This window comes from Kogia breviceps, chromosome 2, assembly GCF_026419965.1.
Source record: "Kogia breviceps isolate mKogBre1 chromosome 2, mKogBre1 haplotype 1, whole genome shotgun sequence".
Taxonomy (NCBI): domain Eukaryota; kingdom Metazoa; phylum Chordata; class Mammalia; order Artiodactyla; family Physeteridae; genus Kogia; species Kogia breviceps.
In genome coordinates, this window is record NC_081311.1 from 16,358,307 (window position 1) to 16,378,668 (window position 20,362).

The 20,362-nt window shown below is 46.9% G+C and overlaps 2 protein-coding genes and 1 pseudogene across 2 annotated transcripts in view; 2 read left to right on the forward strand and 1 right to left on the reverse strand.

Moving 5' to 3' along the window:
- CCDC186 (coiled-coil domain containing 186) overlaps nucleotides 1-19,620 on the forward strand; it is a 116,759-nt gene extending 97,139 nt beyond the window's left edge. Inside the window, exon 19 of the transcript XR_010838825.1 lies at nucleotides 17,999-19,620. The gene's annotated coding sequence lies outside the window, so the exon portion shown is untranslated. The remainder of the gene's footprint in view (nucleotides 1-17,998) is intronic.
- LOC131751270 (AT-rich interactive domain-containing protein 1A pseudogene) lies at nucleotides 2,605-4,935 on the forward strand (annotated as a pseudogene).
- On the reverse strand, nucleotides 14,191-17,228 carry ADRB1 (adrenoceptor beta 1). Its single transcript, XM_059054835.2, has one exon. The coding sequence runs from the start codon at nucleotides 16,948-16,950 to the stop codon at nucleotides 15,541-15,543; it is 1,410 nt and encodes a 469-aa protein (XP_058910818.1). The 5' UTR covers nucleotides 16,951-17,228; the 3' UTR covers nucleotides 14,191-15,540.
- Nucleotides 19,621-20,362: the final 742 nt, after the last annotated feature.

Genomic DNA, 20,362 nt, shown 5'->3' on the forward strand with positions numbered 1-20,362 from the left:
CCATGGCTCACGGGCCCAGCCGCTCCGCGGCATGTGGGATCTTCCCGGACCGGGGCACGAGCCCGCGTCCCCTGCATCGGCAGGCGGACTCTCAACCACTGAGCCACCAGGGAAGCCCGAAGAAACGGGTTTAGAGATACTGAGTAACTTGCCCAAGTTCACATGGCTGATCAGTAGGTAGAATAAGAATCTGAAACTAAATCTGTCTGATTCCATGGCCTGTGCTTAACTACAAGGTTAAACACCCCTTTGCCTTTTGCTGCTTCTCTATCCTCAGTGAGTCCCAGCTGAGCAGCTGTGCTAGGTTGGATAGTGTTCCCCCCAATTTTTTTTTTTTTTTTTTTGCAGTACGCGGGCTTCTCACTGTTGTGGCCTCTCCCGTTGTGGAGCACAGGCTCCGGACGCGCAGGCTCAGCGGCCATGGCTCACGGGCCCAGCCGCTCCGCGGCACGTGGGATCCTCCCGGACCGGGGCACGAACCCGCGTCCCCCACGTCGGCAGGCGGACTCTCAACCACTGCGCCACCAGGGAAGCCCAGAAATCAGTCTTTTTGATGTGATCGTGGAGTTCAGGTACTCCTTCTTCGGGTGTGCCAAGGTGCTGGTGTTGGTGAGTCAGTCTCTTTGAGGTGCTTAGATTGAGAAGGATGCTTTTGATGAACCGTTCGGATAAGTGCATAGAAGGAAGTTTCTACTGCAGCACACACAGAATCCTCTCCTATCAGACACCTAAAAATGTCAAAGAAAGGAAATGGTGTGCCTAATACTGACAAATCTAAATCATGATTTGATGCCAGAGACTAATATAAGTCTTTTCTCCCGTGACAGCTCCACACTTAGAAAATTTACTCCATCATTTCCTATTCCAGTTAATGTCAAATTGAAAATTGTTGCTTGATAAATTATTAGCAGGAAATTTTATGTTTTTTTCCTCAGAGGATTTCTTTTTCTCTCTTTCCCCCATCTGAGTTATGTGTGATATGGGATGTAAAAATACAAAAAGAAAAGCCAAAAAGTGTCATTATGTTTCCTCTTTTCAACCTTTATGGTTAAGACAAAGGGTCACAGTGAGTTCAAAAATATTTATCTTATAAATATTGCACAGAAAATCATAAGTTGAGATAAATGTCACAGAAGCCATTGAAACATATGACCACAGTCAATTTATGAGCAACTTAAAATATAGAAGCTCTCCAGGGTACGAAGATTGCTGTGAAATTATACGACATTAGCTTTCTTCTCAAATATGGCAAGCATCTAGGCAGGAATTCTGAACTCAGGGTCAGTAGATCCCTAGGAAATGATTGTGACATTTATCATGTATGTGCATCTTTCTGGGGTGAAGATCGTAACGTTTTTTCCCTTTTCTTTTTTTCTTTTGTAACTTTAAGGGGTTGTTGACCTAAGGATAAGATTCTTTGCTCTAAGAGGTGGTTGGACTACAGTGATTTTAAAGTGATTCCAATCCTGAGATTCTTTGAAATCAGCCTTGAATGAATCAAGGATATTTCCATAGCTGGTATGTTGCCGCTAACAAGCAGTGGGTTGGCTGTGTAACATATTGGCTCTTGTTGATTGTTTGCAAACAAGTTGCCCACCAATCACTATTGAGCCTTTGGCCATTCTTTTCTCTTTCTTAAATATGCATTTATTTGTTTATTTGGCTGTGCTGGGTCTTAGTTGTGCCATGCATGTGGCATCTAGTTCCCTGACTGGGGATCAAACCCAAGCCCCCAGCATTGGGAGTGCGGAGTCTTAACCGCTGGACCGCCGGGGAAGTCCCCAAGCCTTCGGCCATTCTTAATGTCTGCTAACAGGGTGTAGCCTATTATATCAAGTCTCCCCGTAATCGTCACTGTTTAAATAACTGTGTTTATTCCTCATTGGACAAGTATTTATTGAATAATATTATTGGTAAATTAATTGATGTGACATATTTGGTAGGTTTAAATATGTTTCATTGCCTTCCCTAAAGAGTAGATGACATTCTACGAAGGAATATTGCATAATACAAGTCCACAATTTCTCACTCTCAATTCCCAAGTCTAGAAAGCTCCGAAGATAGAGTTTTTTCCAGAACTCACTTGAGAGTAAATGCGACCTGAATGAACTCATTTGGCAGTAAGATCTGACCTGAACTGGCGGGAGGCTTTTTAGAGTCATTATTTATCTACTCAGTATGAACAATCATACATTTCGCTGCAGAGACATTAATGTTTGATTATGGAATGCTGACCTGAGGCCCTGCTTAAGATCTGTAATATGTAATCTATGCGCCGTATTGTCTTCCTAGAATCCCCCAAATCCTGAATTCCAAAACATATCTGCCCCCACAGGCTCTCAGGTAAGAGTTTGTGGACCTAGACCATATATTTTTGTCTAAGAAGCTTTTGTAATTCTGTGTGTACGTGTCTATGCGGTCATGTTTAAAAGAAGAACAAAGCACCTTTCTCATCTCTCCAAACTGGACTGACACACAATAAATTACTTCTGACCTTTGAGAAATGAACTTTAAAAAGCACTTGTCCACAAGTACGCCAACAGGCAGAGCACGGGCTCTGCCCCACAAGGCGCAGCCTATCAGGGCGTGAACCAAACAGATGAAATGCTGCGCACGGATCAGAGAGCCAACCATGAAGGCCCGTGGCACACGCCAGCCCCCATATGGCCCTTCTGTCCCCGTGCCCCCTACGACAAGGCCCCCTCCCTCCAACTACCAGCCCCCACCAAGCATGCAGAATCACATTCCTCAGGTATCCAGCCCTGCCCCCCTGCCCCAGCCAATGGAGAACCGCACCTCTCCTAGCAAGTCTCCATTCCTGCACTCTGGGATGAAGATGCAGAAGCCAGGCCCCCCAGTACCTGCCTCACACGTAGCACCCGCCCCTGTGCAGCCCCCTATGATTCGGCGGGACATCACCTTCCCACCTGGCTCTGTTGAAGCCACACAGCCTGTGTTGAAGCAGAGGAGGCGGCTCACGACGAAAGACATCGGAACCCCGGAGGCATGGCGGGTACTGATGTCCCTCAAGCCTGGGCCGCTGGCAGAGAGCACGTGGGCATTAGACACCATTAACATCCTGCTGTAATGATAACAACAGCATCATGACTTTCAGCCTCAGTCAGCTCCCAGGGTTGCCAGAGCTCCTTGTGGAGTATTTCCGACGTCGCCTGATTGAGATCTTGGCATTTTAAAGGAGTATGAGGTGGGAGACCCAGGACAGAGAACACTCCTGGACCCTGGGAGATTCAGCAAAGTGTCTAGTCCAGCTCCTGGGGAGGGGGAGGGGGGGGGAGGAAGACCTTCTAGGTCCTAAACTAGAGGAGGAAGAAGAGGAGGAAGTAATTGAAAATGATGAGGAGATGGCCTTTGTGGGCAAGGACAAAGCCGTCTCAGAAAATAGTGAGGAGAAACTGATCAGTAAGTTCGACAGGCTTCCAGTAAAGATCGTGCAAAAGAGTGACCCGTTTGTGGTAGACGACTCAGGTAAGCTTGGGCGCGTGCAGGAGTTTGACAGTGGCTTGCTGCACTGGCGGATTGGTGGCGGGGGACACCACTGAGCATATCCAGACCCACTTTGAGAGCAAAACAGAGCTGCTGCCTTCCCGGCCTCATGTACCCTGCTCTCCAGTCACTCGGAAGTATGTCACAGCAGTAGAGGGTACACCAGGGACAACAGAGCAGGAGGGCCCCCCGACCGACGGCCCTCCAGAAAAATGGATCACAGCCACTATGGACGACATGTTGTCCACCCGGTCTAGCACACTGACCGAGGAGGGAGCTAAGAGTGTAGAGGCCACCAAGGAAAGCGGCAAGTTTCCATTTGGCATCAGCCCAGCACAGAGCCATCGGAGCGTGACGATCCTAGGGGAAGAACCCCACAGGAAAGATGAGACCCCACTGTGTACCCTTCTGGACTGGCAGGATTCCCTTGCCAAACGCTGCGCCTGCGTCTCCAATACCATCCGAAGTCTGTCATTTGTGCCGGGCAACGACTTTGAGATGTCCAGACACCCGGGGCTGCTGCTGACCCTGGGCAAGCTGGTCCTTCTGCACCACAGGCACCCAGAACGGAAGCGGGCACCACTAACTTACGAGAAGGGGGGTGGGCAGGACCAAGGGGTGAGCTGCAACAGAGTGGCGTGCTGGTGGGACTGCTGGGAGATGCTTCGGGAAAACACCTGCGTCGCGCTCGCCAACATTTCGGGCCAGTTGGACCTCTCCCCATACCCCGAGAGCATTTGCCTGCCTGTCCTGGATGGACTCCTACACTGGGCAGTCTGCCCTTCAGCTGAAGCCCAGGACCCCTTCCCCACCCTGGGCCCCAACGCCGTCCTCTCCCGCCAGAGACTGGTCTTGGAAACCCTCAGCCAACTCGGCATCCAGGACAGCAATGTGGACCCGATCCCGGCCGCACCCCCCTTCAGCCGCCTGGAGAAGTCGTACAGCACCATGGTGCGCTTGCTCAGTGACCGAAGGAACCCCGTGTGCCGGGAGATGGCTGTAGTACTGCTAGCCAACCTGGCACAGGGCGACAGCCTGGCGGCCCGTGCCGCTGCAGTGCAGAAAGGCAGCATCGGCAACCTTCCTGGAGGATAGCCTTGCCGCCACGCGGTTCCAGCAGAGCCAGGCCAGCCTGCTCCACGTGCAGAACCCGCCCTTTGAGCCCGCTAGGGTGGACATGATGCGACGGGCTGCCCGTGCGCTGCTGGCCCTGGCCGAGGTGGACGAGAACCACTCGGAGTTCACGCTGTATGAGTCACGGCTGTTGGACGTCTCGGTATCACCGTCGATGAACTCACTGGTTTCACAAGTCATTTGCGATGTACTGTTTTTGATCGGCCAGTCATGACAGCCGTGGGACGCCTCCCTCCCTGTGTGCGTGTGCGCGTGCGCGTGGAGAACTTAGAAACTGACTGTTGCCCTTTATTTATGCAAAACCACCTCAGATCCAGTTTACCCTGTGTTGTCCAGCTTCTCCCTTGGAAAAAAGAGTCTCTCCTAGCTCTCTTTCCTCCTCCTTCTCGCCCCTTCTTCCTCCTGATCTTTCTATTCCCTGTCCTCACTTCACTCCCCTCAGGATCCTGCCCTATTTGCAAACACAAAGTTCTGCCTACATAGAAGACTTTTTAAATTTTAACCAAAGTTACTGTCATTTACAGTGAGTTTTTGGGGGAAAAAATACAAATAAAAATGGCTTTCCCAGTCCTTGCATCAAAGGGATGCCACATTTCATAATGTTTTTGTTTGTTTGTTTGTTTGTTGGTTTTCTGGTTTTTTGTTTTTTGGGTTTTTTTTTTTTTGCGGTACACGGGCCTCTCACTGCCGTGGCCTCTCCCGCTGCGGAGCACAGGCTCCGGACGCGCAGGCGCAGCGGCCATGGCTCATGGGCCCCGCCGCTCTGCGGCATGTGGGATCTTCCCGGACCAGGGCACGAACCCGCGTCCCCTGCATCGGCAGGCGAACTCTCAACCACTGCGCCACCAGGGAAGCCCCATACTGTTTTTAATGGTTAAAAAAAAAAACAAACCAAAAAATACCCTGGAGGACAAAAATGGTGACTGCTGGACTGTGTCTGGTTTATTGTTGTACATTCACCATCCTGCAGGAACCAAGAAGTTCGCAGTTGTGGACAAACCCTGTTCATGGAGAGGCGTGTGCAGTAGAGTGTAGACCCTTTCATGTACTGTACTGTACACCTGATACTGTAAACATACTGTAATAATGTCTCACATGGAAACAAGAGAAAACGCTGGGTCAGCAGCAAGCTGTAGTTTAAAAAAATGTTTTTAGTTAAATGTTGAGGAGAAAAAAAAAGAAAAGGCTTTTCCCCCAAAGTATCATGTGTGAACCTACAACACCCTGACCTCTTTCCCTCCTCCTTGATTGTATGAATAACCCTGAGATGACCTCTTAGAACTGGTTTTAACCTTTAGCTGCAGCGGCTGCGCTGCCACGTGTGTATATATATGACGTTGTACATTGCACATACGCTTGGATCCCCGCAGTTTGGTCCCCCTCCCAGCTACCCCTTTATAGTACGATGAGTTAACAAGTTGGTGACCTGCACAAAGCGAGACACAGCTATTTAATCTCTTGCCAGACATCTGTAAGTTAGTGAAACAGAATCTGATTCTCTTAGCTATGTTAACTGTTGGGGGGTTCTAGGGAGAAAACTTGGGGGTGGGGAAAGGGACTTTTTCCCTTGTAAAGTCCAGTAAGAAAAATAGCTACAAATCTTCCAGTTACAAAAGAGAGAACCCCATTGAAAATCGAATACAATAAGTGACAAATAAATCAAGTATTTTACACATTGATAACTGAACCTGGAGCCTAGAACATGTAGTTCTGACTTAACAATTTTAGAGAAATGCCTATTTTTAAAGAATAATGATGTACCTTTTAATACAGTGTATACTCATTGAATATATGGTGCTAAAACACATTCCAGCAATCTAGGTGCCATTTCTAGAAATAAATCCATTTCTTAGAAATATTTGGGAAATAATCTCATTGTTTCCTGTGACACTAGCAAAGAATGCCCCATATACGTTGCAATTTGAGGCTTAGCACCTTTCTTAGAGAAACTATTATTTATGTCTGATAGTGAAAATTTGAATTGCAAAGGAAATAGAGGGTTACATCACATCTTCTTGCAGTGCACTGCTCTAGTGAGGCCTGTTATCATTCTGTGCTTGGATCGTTGCAGAAGCCAGAGAACTTGGTTCTCTGGCTCCAGTGGAATTCAGTCAATGAAAATTTAGAGTTACTTTGTGCCAGGCAGTGTGTTGGAGCTTCCGGTCTTGTGGGGATCAGACAAGCAGTTTGGTGACAGGAGTAAGAGATGGACTTAGGAGTCAGGCCCCTAGACTTGATCAAGACTGCTTACCTGTTGTCTTGAACAAATCACCTGAGCTCATATGCCTTACCTCCAAGGGGGCGGAACCTTCCGTCATGAGCCAGGCTGTCAGCATTATGCACTCAGAAACCTGCGTCAGCTTCTCTGGGCTGCATTTCTCTGGGTCGGCTCCTGGGGTTGATATATGAGAACCAGAAAGCCAGTTTAATAATGAACTCATATTCATTATATGAGATTATATAAATATTAGTCTTTTGATTTATAAAATATGATTATTGAATTTACTCAACTCAGAATTATTTGGAAGATTAAGATGTGTCCACCTGTCATGCCTCTGATGCCAGGTTAATCTTTCTAAAACACTGCTTTTCTCATGACACTGTTGCTCGTCAATCTCCAGGCTTCTGGGAAGGTTAGAGTTCAACACTTTTGCGTTAAGCCTCTGATCTGTTCCCGAACTACTTGTCCAGTTTCATCTTCTAACCACTCCAGCAACGTGAACCGTCTGTAACTGGCTATTCATTGTCTAAAAATTCATCTCGACTACCTATATCCCTATGCTTTTGTTCATGCGGTTTTCTTCCCCCGCAACTTCTCATGGAATGGCCTTTCACACAGGTTTATCGCCTTATCCAAGATCTACTACATCACCAAGCCTCTAGATTATGCCACCCCATCCCTCCACTCCCTCCTCTGAACTCTAGAGCTGCAGTGTCAGGAAGTAGCCACCAGTCGTATGTGTCTGTTGAGCACTTGAAACGTGGTCTCAGTTGAGATGGCTTAAGTGGTGTAAGATGTACGGCAGATTTCAAAGATTCAGTATAAAAAAAGCATCTCCTTCCTACCGTTTTACATCAGTTCTATGTTGAAATGATAACACTAGCCTCACCCGTTTTTTTACTTTAAAACAACGTGGCTACTAGAACACGTAAAATTAAATATACAGCTTGCATTGTATTTCTATTAGACAGAGCTGGTCTAGAGCCCTTACTTTTGGCCACGTGTCTGGCATGCAGCCACCCGTGCCTCATTCTTTGTCACTTTTTACTTGTGGATGTCTGATCTCCCCAGCCAGAGTGCGGGTGCCTCGGGGACAGGCCCGGTGTTTTCAGCTGGTTGTATCCCATAGAGCATACTCACTCAGGGCACAGGACCCTCAATCTCTCAGGAACAGGTAAACATACGAATCGCAACTCAAAAACCAATCACAGAAAATCCTCCAAAAAGTTAAGGTCCCCAGGCGTCTTCTGAGTGGCTCTAATGTGAAAAGAAATCATTTACCTGCATAGATATATTAACACTCGAAAGGTCTGAAGAGACTTGTAAACATTTGCCACTTGAAGAGGGAGTTCTATGGGTTGCCTGTCTTGAGTAAAATTTATATTGTCCTGTGCTTGCAAGAATGCTTTTTGCAGTACTCTAAGGACTTATAATGTTCCATGTTCCCTTTGTCACTTGGTACAGTATTTTTTCAGATCCTCGGAATTTTGTGACTCGGAGATGTTTCAAAACGTCACAACACAGTCACGGGGAGGATGGCATGTCGATGCCACCAGGCCTGGTGCCACACTGAACACTGCACAGTGCTGTATTTCATTCCAGTCTCCACCCAGGAAAAATCCCTGGGACTGGGATGTAATGGGACCCCCATTAGAACAACAGAAAGAATGCAAGGATGTGAAATGAAATGAAAGTTGTTTATAGGAGGAAGTGGAATTAGCACATAGGAAGCTGAGGGGGAGGGCACTGTTTTTCAGACGTATCACTGGAAGGGTTTTAATACAGAAAATAGTGCCTCAGGCATTAGTTTTCAGATTCCATTGAGATTAATCATGAGTCAAAACAGTAAGAGGGATTTGGGTTATAGCTACAAAGGAAACATTTGCTGATGGGACTGACAATTAACAGGTGGGTCACGTCTTTACATCTCAGATTCTGTCTCGTCAGTCTTGGTGGTCTGTACTGATCTAGTTATACCCTTGCTTGAGTATAGTGGTGATTTTGTTTTTGTCCATTTCCTTTATTTGTTTTTTAAATTTAATTTTTCTTTTATATTGGAATAGAGTTGATTTACAAGGCTGTGTTAGTTTCAGGTATACAGCAAAGTGATTCAGTTATACATATATATATATATACAAACCATTCTTTTTCAGATTCTTTTCCCATATAGGTTATTACAGAATATTGAGTAGAGTTCCCTGTGCTATACAGTAGGTCCTTGTTGATTATCTGTTTTATATAGAGTAGGGGTGTTGTTTACTAGACATATCTAGGTCCTTCCCATGCCGAAAATTCTGCAGTTTTTCTGGGTGACTCAGTTTTACTTAGGTATGCCTATTTTAAGGGGAAAAAAAACCCCACATATTATTTCAGGACTGATCATTGAATCATTTAAACACAAGGAATTCTTTAAAAAGAGCATCTTACTAAACTGTTACCTTTAATGGCTTTAGAAAAAAAATCACTGCAGAAAATATCATTGGAACATCTATTAATGTTTACTCTTTAAAAGCATTTTTAACTAGGACCTCAGGATCACAGGTGAGTTTCTTTAGTTAACGTAACAGATATTTTAAGTCAGTGAAGTTCCTGTAGATTTGTCTCTGTTCATGAAGTTGGGAACAAAGAAACCCAATGCCCTGCAAGGCACAAAAAAGAGGTAAGCAAAAATACAAACTGCCATTGCTCTCAGCACTTTTCATCTCTGAATTGCTATTCCAGGAAGAGGAGAACAATCTATAGAGTTGCTTTTAGTGTTTACAACTCAATGCAACATCATAGAGTTGAGTTACTTTCCAAATTGACTTACTTTTCTCAAAGTGGCCGTGGGTTCAGAATCATTAAACAACCACTTTTGCTTAGCACAGAGCAAACAGGTTTTTTAATCTGATGTTTGGGAAGAAGACTATTTTATTCAGTTGTGGTTTTTGTGGAATTTTTTGTGTGTTTGGAATTTTAAGTATAATAATAAGTGAAGGACGGTTTGTTAGTATGTATGGGGTATTTTATATATATATATATTTGCTATTCTTAGTTGTTCTGTTCTCTTTTAAAAAAACAACAGGGATTTTGTGGGTGGAGTTGCAAGGAAAGGGAAAAGAAGGTCAGGAGGAAGTATTCGAAATGATAGACTGTGCAAAGCTATAAACTCCTTCTATCAGAGCATCTCAGAGGGATTTACAAACAAAGGCTACTGATCAGGATTTGTGGGAAGTGAACCCGAGTAGCAGGGAAACCAACTGACTTCTCCAAGCTCACTGGGCACAGCAGCAAATACAGAGGAGCCAGAGCAGCCAGTCTTTGGACTGTCTGCTCGAACAAGTTTTCTGCTCTCCTAGAGTAAAAATTTACGCACAATTCCCACACATCAGCTAGCCGAACGATTAGGAAAACTAATTTACAAATAGTTGAAGGTGTAACAGCTCATGTTATCCTTTGCAATCAGGCTGCTGAAAAACGGACAAGGTCATACAGTTAAGAACTGAAAAGTAAAGAAAAACAGGAAAATAAAGCCTGTTAAGAAAGCCTCACACCACATATATTAAACTCAACATGAAGACTTTTTATAGGAAAAGTACAGAGTTTAAAAGTTTTTTCTACTCATAATTATGAGCAGTACTGAAATTCTCAGGAAGAAATCCAAACTTAAGACATTTAAAATGCATCATGGGTAAGCTCTGTCATAAGTAGGAAGAAAACAGTGTGATCTTGCTAATGCTAAGTAATAGCTAGGAGCTGGGGGATGTGGAGAGAGAAGAAAACAAGAATCCTAAGTATTGAGAGATGTTGAAAATCAGAGCTTTAGGAAACTGTTCATGAGAAGTTAATGCTGCTAGGAAGACAATTTATCTAGAACTAGATGTTCTAGATGGTTCTAGTTCATTCAAGAGGAAATGAAGATGTGCTCAAGAGAAGGGCTCGTGAGTATAGCGTATGTCCAAGGCAAGAACTGGCTTCAGGTACCAGGAAGGTAGAGATGCGCTCAGAGTGAAGGCAACACGTAAGTGAAGACAAAGGTTTAAAGGGTGTAGACAGTTAATTTCCATGCTTTCTTGGGTGCTGCTAAGATGACTGCCAAGATCATGCTCTAATGTTGTCAGCATAGTTTCAGCTTCTCCTTCCGGTTGCTGTTTTCCAGTCTGTCGTTAGAGCAGTTGGATCTGGAAGCCTATTAACTGCTCCATTAAATGACCAAGTCTTATTGATTCAGAAACTATCTCCCACAAAAGGTAAAAAGACTACTAGGAGGTAAATTAACCCACAGAGTATCTATTTATAGTGTTAATACGTCTTTGATGCCATTATATGGACTATTTAGTAGAGACTCTTTAAATGAGAGCAGGGTAAAAGTTGGAATTTTAGGAGAGGTGTATTTCTCAGAAAGTAGTTTGATAGAATTTGCTTTTTTTTTTTTTCTTTTTTTAACATCTTTATTGGAGTTTAATTGCTTTACAATGGTGTATTAGTTTCTGCTGTATAACAAAGTGAACCAGCTATACATATACATATATCCCCATATCTCCTCCCTCTTGCGTCTCCCTCCCACCCTCCCTATCCCACCCCTAGAATTTGCTTTAAAATAATTGCAATGTAGCAGTGCACTTTGGGACACATTGAATCACAAATTATGAGATTCAGAAGCAATATTCTAGATGGAAATTTAAATAATGTGGAGGGTGTGTGTGAAGAAGAAGAAAGAGAAATTAATTCCATTTGCTGGTGGGACTGTAGTACAACTATTTTTAGGTATAATCCAAACAGTGCACATCTTCTCCATTTTGATTAGTAGCAAATTGGCAGGGAGTCAAAAGAATTAGTATTTCTCAGCACATTATGACAGAAATGTACAAATAAAACTAAATTATCTGTGCCAATGTGTTTAATTTGAATTACGGCTAAGGTTTTAAATTTTTTTCCTTCCAAAGAACTGATGGGTCCTGCTTTGTTAAAAAAATTTTTTTAAGCCTTTCACAAATGGCAGTAAAACTTAATAATTCTCCTTTTGACCCTTGCTTAGAAGCTCTTGCTAAAAACTTGAATGCTAATATCATCCTGAGACTTCCGAGTGCAGAATTTCCATCTGGCAATTTTACATATTGCCAGAGGAAGTCAGCACGCTCAACAAAATGCGAAATTAGGAAAATGTGCTTAACAAGGAAAGGTTTCACAATAGCCACTTAGAGGTTATTAATAATTCCAGTTCCAAAGAAAGCCTGGATAGAAAAAAAAATGAGCTCTATTTACAAAGTTTTACAGTGCCAAGTTCACCAAGGGATGAAGCTATCTTCTATGCCAATTATAGATTCCTACACTGGAGGGAGAATTATAGATGCTGGAATATCTTGTTACACATAGAGAACTTTACAGTGTGCAACCGAAACATAATTTCAAATGTAGCAGGTATGTGAATCTTGGTCATATGTTCACTGTTTAATTTTAAGGTTTGTGCCTTTGGTACTGTTACACACATACCCATGGGGTAAGGTTGATTTTCTGCATATTCACTGCCCTACTCCTGTCACTTCTGCTGTACATTATCTCACCAGATTAAACAAGATTGGCAGTTTTCTCCTCCCACTGATGTAGCTATTGGGATTGGCAGCTCAGATTCCTACATGTCTATCATAGATCAATGTCTTCTTCAAAACAATGAAAAGCAGTTTTCATGGGTAGAGTAGGAATCACTGACAAGGTCTGTTTCTGAATCCCCGTAACCCTCAGAGAACTCAAGAGATCAGAGAAAATTCTTTTTTTTCTATTTCCTACAAATACATATAAACCGGCCCCAAGATTATAGTGGTTTCCTCTAATTCACTAAAGAGTTCAGACCTGTCTACTAAGCAGCTAAATTATATATATTTGTTATTAAAGTTTATCGGACTTTCATGATTTTGAGACCTAAGGTTTGATGGGTCTATATGTAAGTTTGGGTCTGGGAAAATTTCTTTTTATTTAAATGTAAAGACTTATCTAGACAAAATAGGAAAGTGAAGCATTACCTGGTACTTGAGTGCTCTTCAGATGAAGCTGTAGACATTAAGTCTATTAATTTTCTAGTATGCTTTAAAAACAAAGAGGAACAAAACCCCTAACAAAATGCAACTTACATATTCAGGTGGGGGAAGGGAGGACAGAAATAGACTGTATTTGTTCCTAGGGGAAAGGATAGTGAGATTTCATCCTGGAATTTTTACATTCTCCAAAATGAGTTTCTTTAGGTATGTATCCGTATTTTTAAATAACTTTTGCCATCTCCTGCCTCTACACCTTCTTCTTTGCTGGACAAAGGGATTAAACTTCACAGAAGCTTTTGTTGAAACTGCTACTGTTCATGCGACCTTCTGCTGTTCTCTAAAACATGGGCAACATTAATCTTTCTCAGAAGACTCTCGTCTTTCCTGGATTTTACAATATTGCATTGCCAAAAGAAAAAAAAAAAGGATAATCGGTCTTGACTTTCCTCGGTAGTGAAGAGTTTGTTCATGTTCAATCTCGGTATAAGCCCAAACTTTACACCCTTCACTTTGATTTCTTTGCTGTACCGTCATGAAATGAAAAGCTTGTTTAAAGATACAAAGAAAGAGAAATACTTAAACTTATTTTGGAGAATGTAGAATTAATCCCAAGATAGAATTTCACTATATTTTCCTTAGGAACTAATTTTAGGAAAACTATCCTATCCATTGGGGGGTGTCATAATCTTGTGAGGAAATTTTAAAACTTCACATTTACTTTTACCTGTTACCTGTCCACCCAGAACTTCTGCTGAAATGGTCTACTTAATTACACAAGAGAAAAAAAATATTTACTTAAATGCTCTTTTATAAGTTTTTGCTTCACCATGAAAGCATTTTGCTTTCTAAACAGCCGCTGGAGAAATCTGCACACACTGTGATTTCGATTTTCTGTTGGAAAACAAAAACCAGCCGTGGATGCCACTTACCGAATTCCAAGTAGGCAATGACGGTTCCACGACTTATTCTTCTTTCCTGCATTTCTGTGCAAAGTTGCAGCTGAGTTACCTGACTCAATCATTGTTTCTTAGAAGATGCACGATCCCAAATATTACTTCTTAAGGCAAGTACAGCAGATGGGATCTTGAAAACACCTACAAATCGTCTAGAATACTCTGAATCTGGCTGTGAAAATTTAGGGCAAGCCTGCAGCTCTCAGTAGGTGCACGCCTTATTTGGTCTAGAGGCATTTTGCTATGCTATTGAGTCATGAAAAGCTATTAAAAGAGCTCTATGGGAAATCCAGCCTATATTTTGAACAAAACAAACTGTCTTTTCCATTATCACTGAGCCCTTACAGACACACAGTACATAATCTTTTTTGTGCTTTATTGGTATTTATTGCACATGGATCAATTCCTCACATAGTAGTTAGTTGCACCAGAGTATAAATACTTGGTAAAACACAGAGAGGAAATAGTATTTACACACGTGCTAAATTTTACCAGCAGATTCACGTGGGCCCTTGGACATAAAAAAATAATAAAAAAAATCCTTAAGATAATTATATTTATAATATGGATACAGTTACAGTACCATGATAAAAGAGTATAAAAAGGTATTTTTCCAATAAATCATTAGCTCAGTAACATAACAGACAACAGAAGTAGAGTTTGAGTTTTATTTTAGTTTTTAAGATCTGCCCCTACCTCACCCCACCCCCGTTAAAAAATATTTAATTTCTTTTTGTGCAAGTAACATCTTCAGTGGACTTTACAGTTCCTAATACTGTGCAAAAATGCCACTTTGAATCACGCCTTTTTGTTTTGTTCTGTTTTTTGTTTTTACCCACATGTGCAGTAATCTGAACTGTTTCCTCTTTTTCTTTTCTTTTTCTGTCCTGTCTTCAATGGACAGAGTCACACGTCACAGAGGCTCAGCGCCTGGTCCTTCCAACTAATATTGATACATAAATAAGCTGTTTAATATAAACAAGTCTTTCTATCTTGCTGTGCAATGTGCACAGTGTGAGGTAGGAACCCCTCGGCCTGACCACCGAGGCTCTCGGGGACAGCCGGCTTGCCCTACAAAAGGAAAGCAAGGTGAGGCTTGTTCCAAGAACAGCTTAAAATTTCCTGAAACGCGATTTTTGCATCCATCCTTTCCCTCTGCTTTAAGAACAGGAGAAATCATTACTCAGCAATTAAAATGAAATTTCAACGGAAAGCAAAGGAAACACGTCCCGATCAACTGTCATCCTCTCCTCTTTCTCCGGCTGACCGCTCCTATTCCCGAGAACGGGATAGAAGCCAAGTCAGAGACTTCTCTCCTAACGCTGCTCCCTTCCCTTCCCGGTCATCGCAAAGAGTGTTAAAGACCACCTAGGGGGTGGGGGCGGGAAAGTCTAAAGATGCATCACACGCACCCACAAAAGAAGGCCGGACCACAAAGAGAAAAAAGAACCCAACAAAAATCAGCAAAGGCCACTCTCCCACCCCTCCCCAAACCTTCCTTTCTGTGCAACAGTCTGTGGCTTTTCTTGGATTTGTGGTTTGCCTTGGATGATGCAGACGAGGTTTGCGGGCTTCGAATTCACCTGCTTTCGGTCTCGAGTAAACACAGATCTCCTCTTCCCCCAGGAAGCCCTTCAGGGGCGCCCGGGTTCTCTTCCCCCCCGGGACGCAGAGCCCGCGCCCGGGCTGGGGAGGCGGGGAGGGGCGCCCGGCCCTACACCTTGGATTCCGAGGCACAGCCCGGGCGGCTCGGCTCGTCCAGGCTCGAGTCGCTGTCGGCCGCCGCCGCCCCACCGTTGTAGCCGGCCCAGGGCTCCAGCAGGCGCGAGGGCGGCGCGGCCCCGACGTCGTCGTCGTCGTCGTCGTCGTCGGAGGCGGCCCCGGGCGACGGCGGCGGTCCGGCCACCGCCAGGCAGCCCGAGGCGCGCGGCGGGTCCCCGGCGGCCGCGTGGCTCCCCAGGGCGGCCCGGCGCGCGCAGCAGAGCAGGCGCTGGAAGGCCTCGCGGAAGTCGGGGCTGCGGCAGTAGATGATGGGGTTGAAGGCCGAGTTGGCGTAGCCCAGCCAGTTGAAGAAGACGAAGAGGCTGTCGGGCACCAGGTCGCGGTGGAAGGCCTTCACCACGTTGGCCAGGAAGAAGGGCAGCCAGCAGAGCGTGAACACGCCCATGATGATACCCAGCGTCTTGAGCGCTTTCTGCTCGCGCAGGGCCGCGAGGCGCGAGGGCCGCCGCTTGCTGGCGCGCCCGTTGGCCACCGGGGAGGTGGCGGCGGCCGGGAGCGGGGGCCCGGGCGAGGGCGCGGGCGAGGGTGGCCGCGTGGGGCCGCTGAGGAAGCGGCGCTCGCAGCTGTCGATCTTCTTCACCTGCTTCTGGGCCTCGCGGAACACCCGCAGGTACACGAAGGCCATGATGCACAGGGGCACGTAGAAGGAGACGACGGACGAGGCTATGGCGTAGGCCCGGTTGGTGACGAAATCGCAGCACTTGGGGTCGTTGTAGCAGCGGCGCGCCTCGTCGCCCTCGGCCCGCCACCAGTGCATGAGGATGGGCAGGAAGGACACCAGGGCCGAGATGGCCCACACGGTGCACACGAGGGCCCGCGCCCGCGCGCGGGTCAGGAGGCTCTGGTAGCGGAAGGGCGATGTGATGGCGAGATAGCGGTCCAGGGCGATGACACACAGGGTCTCGATGCTGGCCGTCACGCACAGCACGTCCACCGAGGTCCAGAGCTCGCAGAAGAAGGAGCCGTACTCCCAGCGGCCCCACACCACGATGGTGGCCCCGAACGGCACCACCAGCAGCCCCATGACCAGGTCAGCGCTGGCCAGGGACATGATGAAGAGGTTGGTGAGCGTCTGCAGCCGCGGCGTCTTGGCGATGGCCACGATCACCAGCACGTTGCCCGCCACGATGAGCAGCACGATAAGCGCCATCAGCAGGCCCACGCCGGCCGTCCACTGCTGCGACAGCGGCGCGGATCCCTCGCTGGTGGGGCTCAGCAGCGAGGCGGGCGGCGACGCGGGCACTAGCAGCCGCGCCGCCGTGGCCGCGCCGTCGGGGAGCGGCGCGGCGGTTGACAGGTTGCGGGGCTCGGAGGCGCCCAGGGCGAGCGCCCCCGCGCCCATGCCGAGCTGCGGAGGCAGGGGGCGGGGGCTGTGGCGGAGTTGGGCCGCGGTTGGGGCACCCCCCAGGGGCCCGGGCGGCTGGGCGCGCGGAGGGAGGTCGCGGCCAGGTCAGGACAGCCGCGGCGCTGGGCCCGAGGCATGGGCGCCGGGCGCCTTCCCCGCCGGAGCCGTGCGCTGTCGCCGCCGCCGCCGCCGCCGCCGCTGCTGCTGCTGGAGCCGCTGTCGCTGCTGGAACAGCTGCCGGGACCTCAGCATGTTTCTGAGCGCGCGGAGCCCGCAGCCCCGGCACCCAGCACCCAACCCACCCCAGTCCCACTCCCCCGAGCCAACCCCCGGGGCCTCGCGTCAGGCTCCTGCAGCCAATCCGGGAGAAGGCACGCCCCTGTCTGGTTCCCCCCCCCCCCAGCAACTCCCCGCAGCCGCCCCCGCCCCCGCCCCCCCACCACCGGCGGTTCCGCGGCTCCGAGGAGTGAGGCAGAGGGCCAAGCGAGCGTCTCCTCGGCGCCCGCGGGTTCCTGCGCGCGCGCGCCTTCCTGAGCCCGCTGGTTCCAGCGCCCAGTTCCCCTTGGCTCCCTACGGCGCCCGGCTCCCACCCTGCCCCCTCCCGCGGACCCCAGTCTCTCCTCTCCTGCGCCCCGTTTGCCTCCGGCGTTTGGCTCCTTCCTGCGCTCGGGCTCAACTCGCTACCCGTCTATCTACCTCCAGTGCGCAGGTCTCCTGCGGAGCAGAGCGCGCTTTTCCTTTAGTGGGGAGGGGACCTCGGTGTTCTCGAATCACCAGAGCGCCTTGGACGGTCTGTTCCCTGGGCTTGGAGGAGTGTGGCTGCAAGATTGTTTCTCGTGTTGGGCAGCCTAGGAGAAGGCGTGTAAAAACCCTTCCTCCTTCAAGAGGGGACCCAGCCAGCCTGCGTCCTGCCAGCTCAGGGGATCGGAGGCGGGTGTTAGCGGTTAGAGGAAACTTTCCAGCAAGCGCCTTGCTTGAGCAAACCGCGCATCTGTCAGCGACGCTCTCTGGGAGCTATTCTTGCACGAAGCTTCTGTTGTTCCAGGGCAGCAGATGCAGAAAGGAAAGGAAGGTTTGTGCATCTGACAGCTAATGCTGAGGACCATTTGGAAAAACACACACTCCCCAGTCCCAGCTGATGGATGTGTGAGTATGATGCAACAGTGTGTGTCGATACTGTGAAGAGAGGCTTAAGGAAACACAAATGTTAACGTGGAGTAAGTGACACCGCCACGAAGACAGAGCACGTTTAATTAATTACATTTCAGACTTTTCACATTCAGTTATAACACCAGGATTTTGTGTTTTAGTACTCACGTGATTTTTACGGTTTGAGCTGGGTCAGTGCAAACCAAAAAGGTACGTTAGTTTGGGTTGATGTAGTGAATTGAGATTTCAGATTTCTTGGTCTGCCCAACTTGTTTTCTCCTTTGCCCAAGTTCCCAGATTCTCAGAATTCTAGGATTAGTTTTGGACGGATGAGAGAAGAAAATATGTAAATACTCCAGAAGATTAAAATCCAATAGCACTTAAAGTTCTATCAGAGACCCCTGAGTTGGCAGCTGAATGGGCTTAAAATTAATGAGTCAGCCCTGCAGTCGGTGTGATTATATGTGGGGACCCCCCTACAGGACAGGCACCGTGAACACACAATGCAGCAGAAGGGGTTCAGGCCCCCCTGTCTAGTTCCACCACAGTGAGGTCCTCAGCTCAACCTTGAAAAGAAAAAGCCTTTCATCGAATCCTTGAGAACAAGGACGGGTAAACCGCTTCTAATTACCCATGTAAGGGTGCATGAAAATGTTATATAATGCTCACACATCTTTCTAGCATTGGAATAAAAAGCATAGCATTTGAAAGGAACAAACTCGTATTCTTACCCTGTAGAGAAAGACTGACTTCCACAGCTACCCAAGTTAAGAGCTAAAAGAAAGGTTTATTCAGTTTGTAAAGCCCAGCAGTTTAAACCACCTTCTCTATAGCCAAACATATAAATTTGCTTTAGGCCCGAACTTGATAATCAGTGCTACAAGGCGGGTGGGTGTGGATGTGGGTGATTTATTTGTTTACTCACCCCTGCCCTAGGACTTGTCAGCCTAGTTCTGCCCTAGTTCTGCCAACTTGGGAAGCTTGAGAAGGGGGAGCAAGGAAAGGAGAGGGCTAGAAAGCGGGGGGGGGGGGCGGTTGGAGGCCTGCACTCTGAGTTCAGTGTAGGCTCCCAGAGAGCCCTAGGTACCCAAGTCACTGCAAACCTGTCTCCCCTTCCGACTTTTTTCTGTTCCCACCCTCAAGGGGCAGTCTCAAAATAGCCAAGGGGTTGGAAAGAGTTGCATTTGACGCTGCAGGATTCTGAGTGATGGGCTGTGCAGTGGGGTGTAGGGAACGTGGGGAGGAGGCTTTCCGTTGGGTGCCATCTTTCTGTCAAGTGGTGTTACCGGTAATATTGTGTGCCAAGCTTAAGGGCCCCTGAAGGGCAAAGAGATGGCATTTCTGTGAGCGATAAGGCCTGAACTTGGTTGATACAGATTCAGTGCAGAAGCCTGGATGCCAATAGCATTACCATATGTGCAAATATGTATGTGTTTGTAGACATTTCGTATACATCCATGTATTGGTGTACGTATGTATATGTATAAACACACCAAAAGTACCAGGGTGCAAGATTTGAATTGTTGAAAAACTCTCCTGAAACTTTTTCCCCTGCTCATTCAGAGATAAATCAAGTTTCCCTGAATTTCTGGATAATAAATACATTAAATCACAAATATGCAAAACCAGAGGTTATTTTTTTTTTTATTTTTATTTTTTATTTTTTTGCGGTACGCGGGCCTCTCACTGCTGTGGCCTCTCCCGTTGCGGAGCACAGGCTCCGGACGCACAGGCCTAGCGGCCATGGCTCACGGGCTTAGTTGCTCCGCGGCATGTGGGATCTTCCCGGACCAGGGCACGAACCCGTGTCCCCTGCATCGGCAGGCGGATTCTCAACCACTGCGCCACCAGGGAAGCCCCAGAGGTTATTTTGATAGGCGTTCCAACGTAGGGCTGCGGGCATAAAGGGATTCCTGGAATTCTTGGGGCTGTCCTTCAGTTGTACTGATGGAAAAGTTTGGAGTAGTTCATATTCAACTAGAGTTCACTTTCTTTTAAAATAAAATGTTCTCGGATTTCCTTTAATCCCTACACTTCATGACACTTTTAAAAAATAACATTTTTGAGCTAACATTTTTTCTGTCCTGAGTTAAGGATACAAGATTAAGAAGAAAACATATCCACTTATACAGGTATGAGATGTTGCAAGTTCAAAATGAGTAACTCCTCCATTTCCCCATTCCCCACTCCCAACTGTTAAAATGAATCAGTTCTTGGGAACCCACAGACTTGACAGTCCTTTAGAAAGGAACAGAAAACT

Excerpts from the sequence above, each read along its gene's own strand:
- ADRB1 (XM_059054835.2), bottom strand. The coding sequence starts at position 16,950 with ATGGGCGCGGGGGCGCTCGCCCTGGGCGCCTCCGAGCCCCGCAACCTG.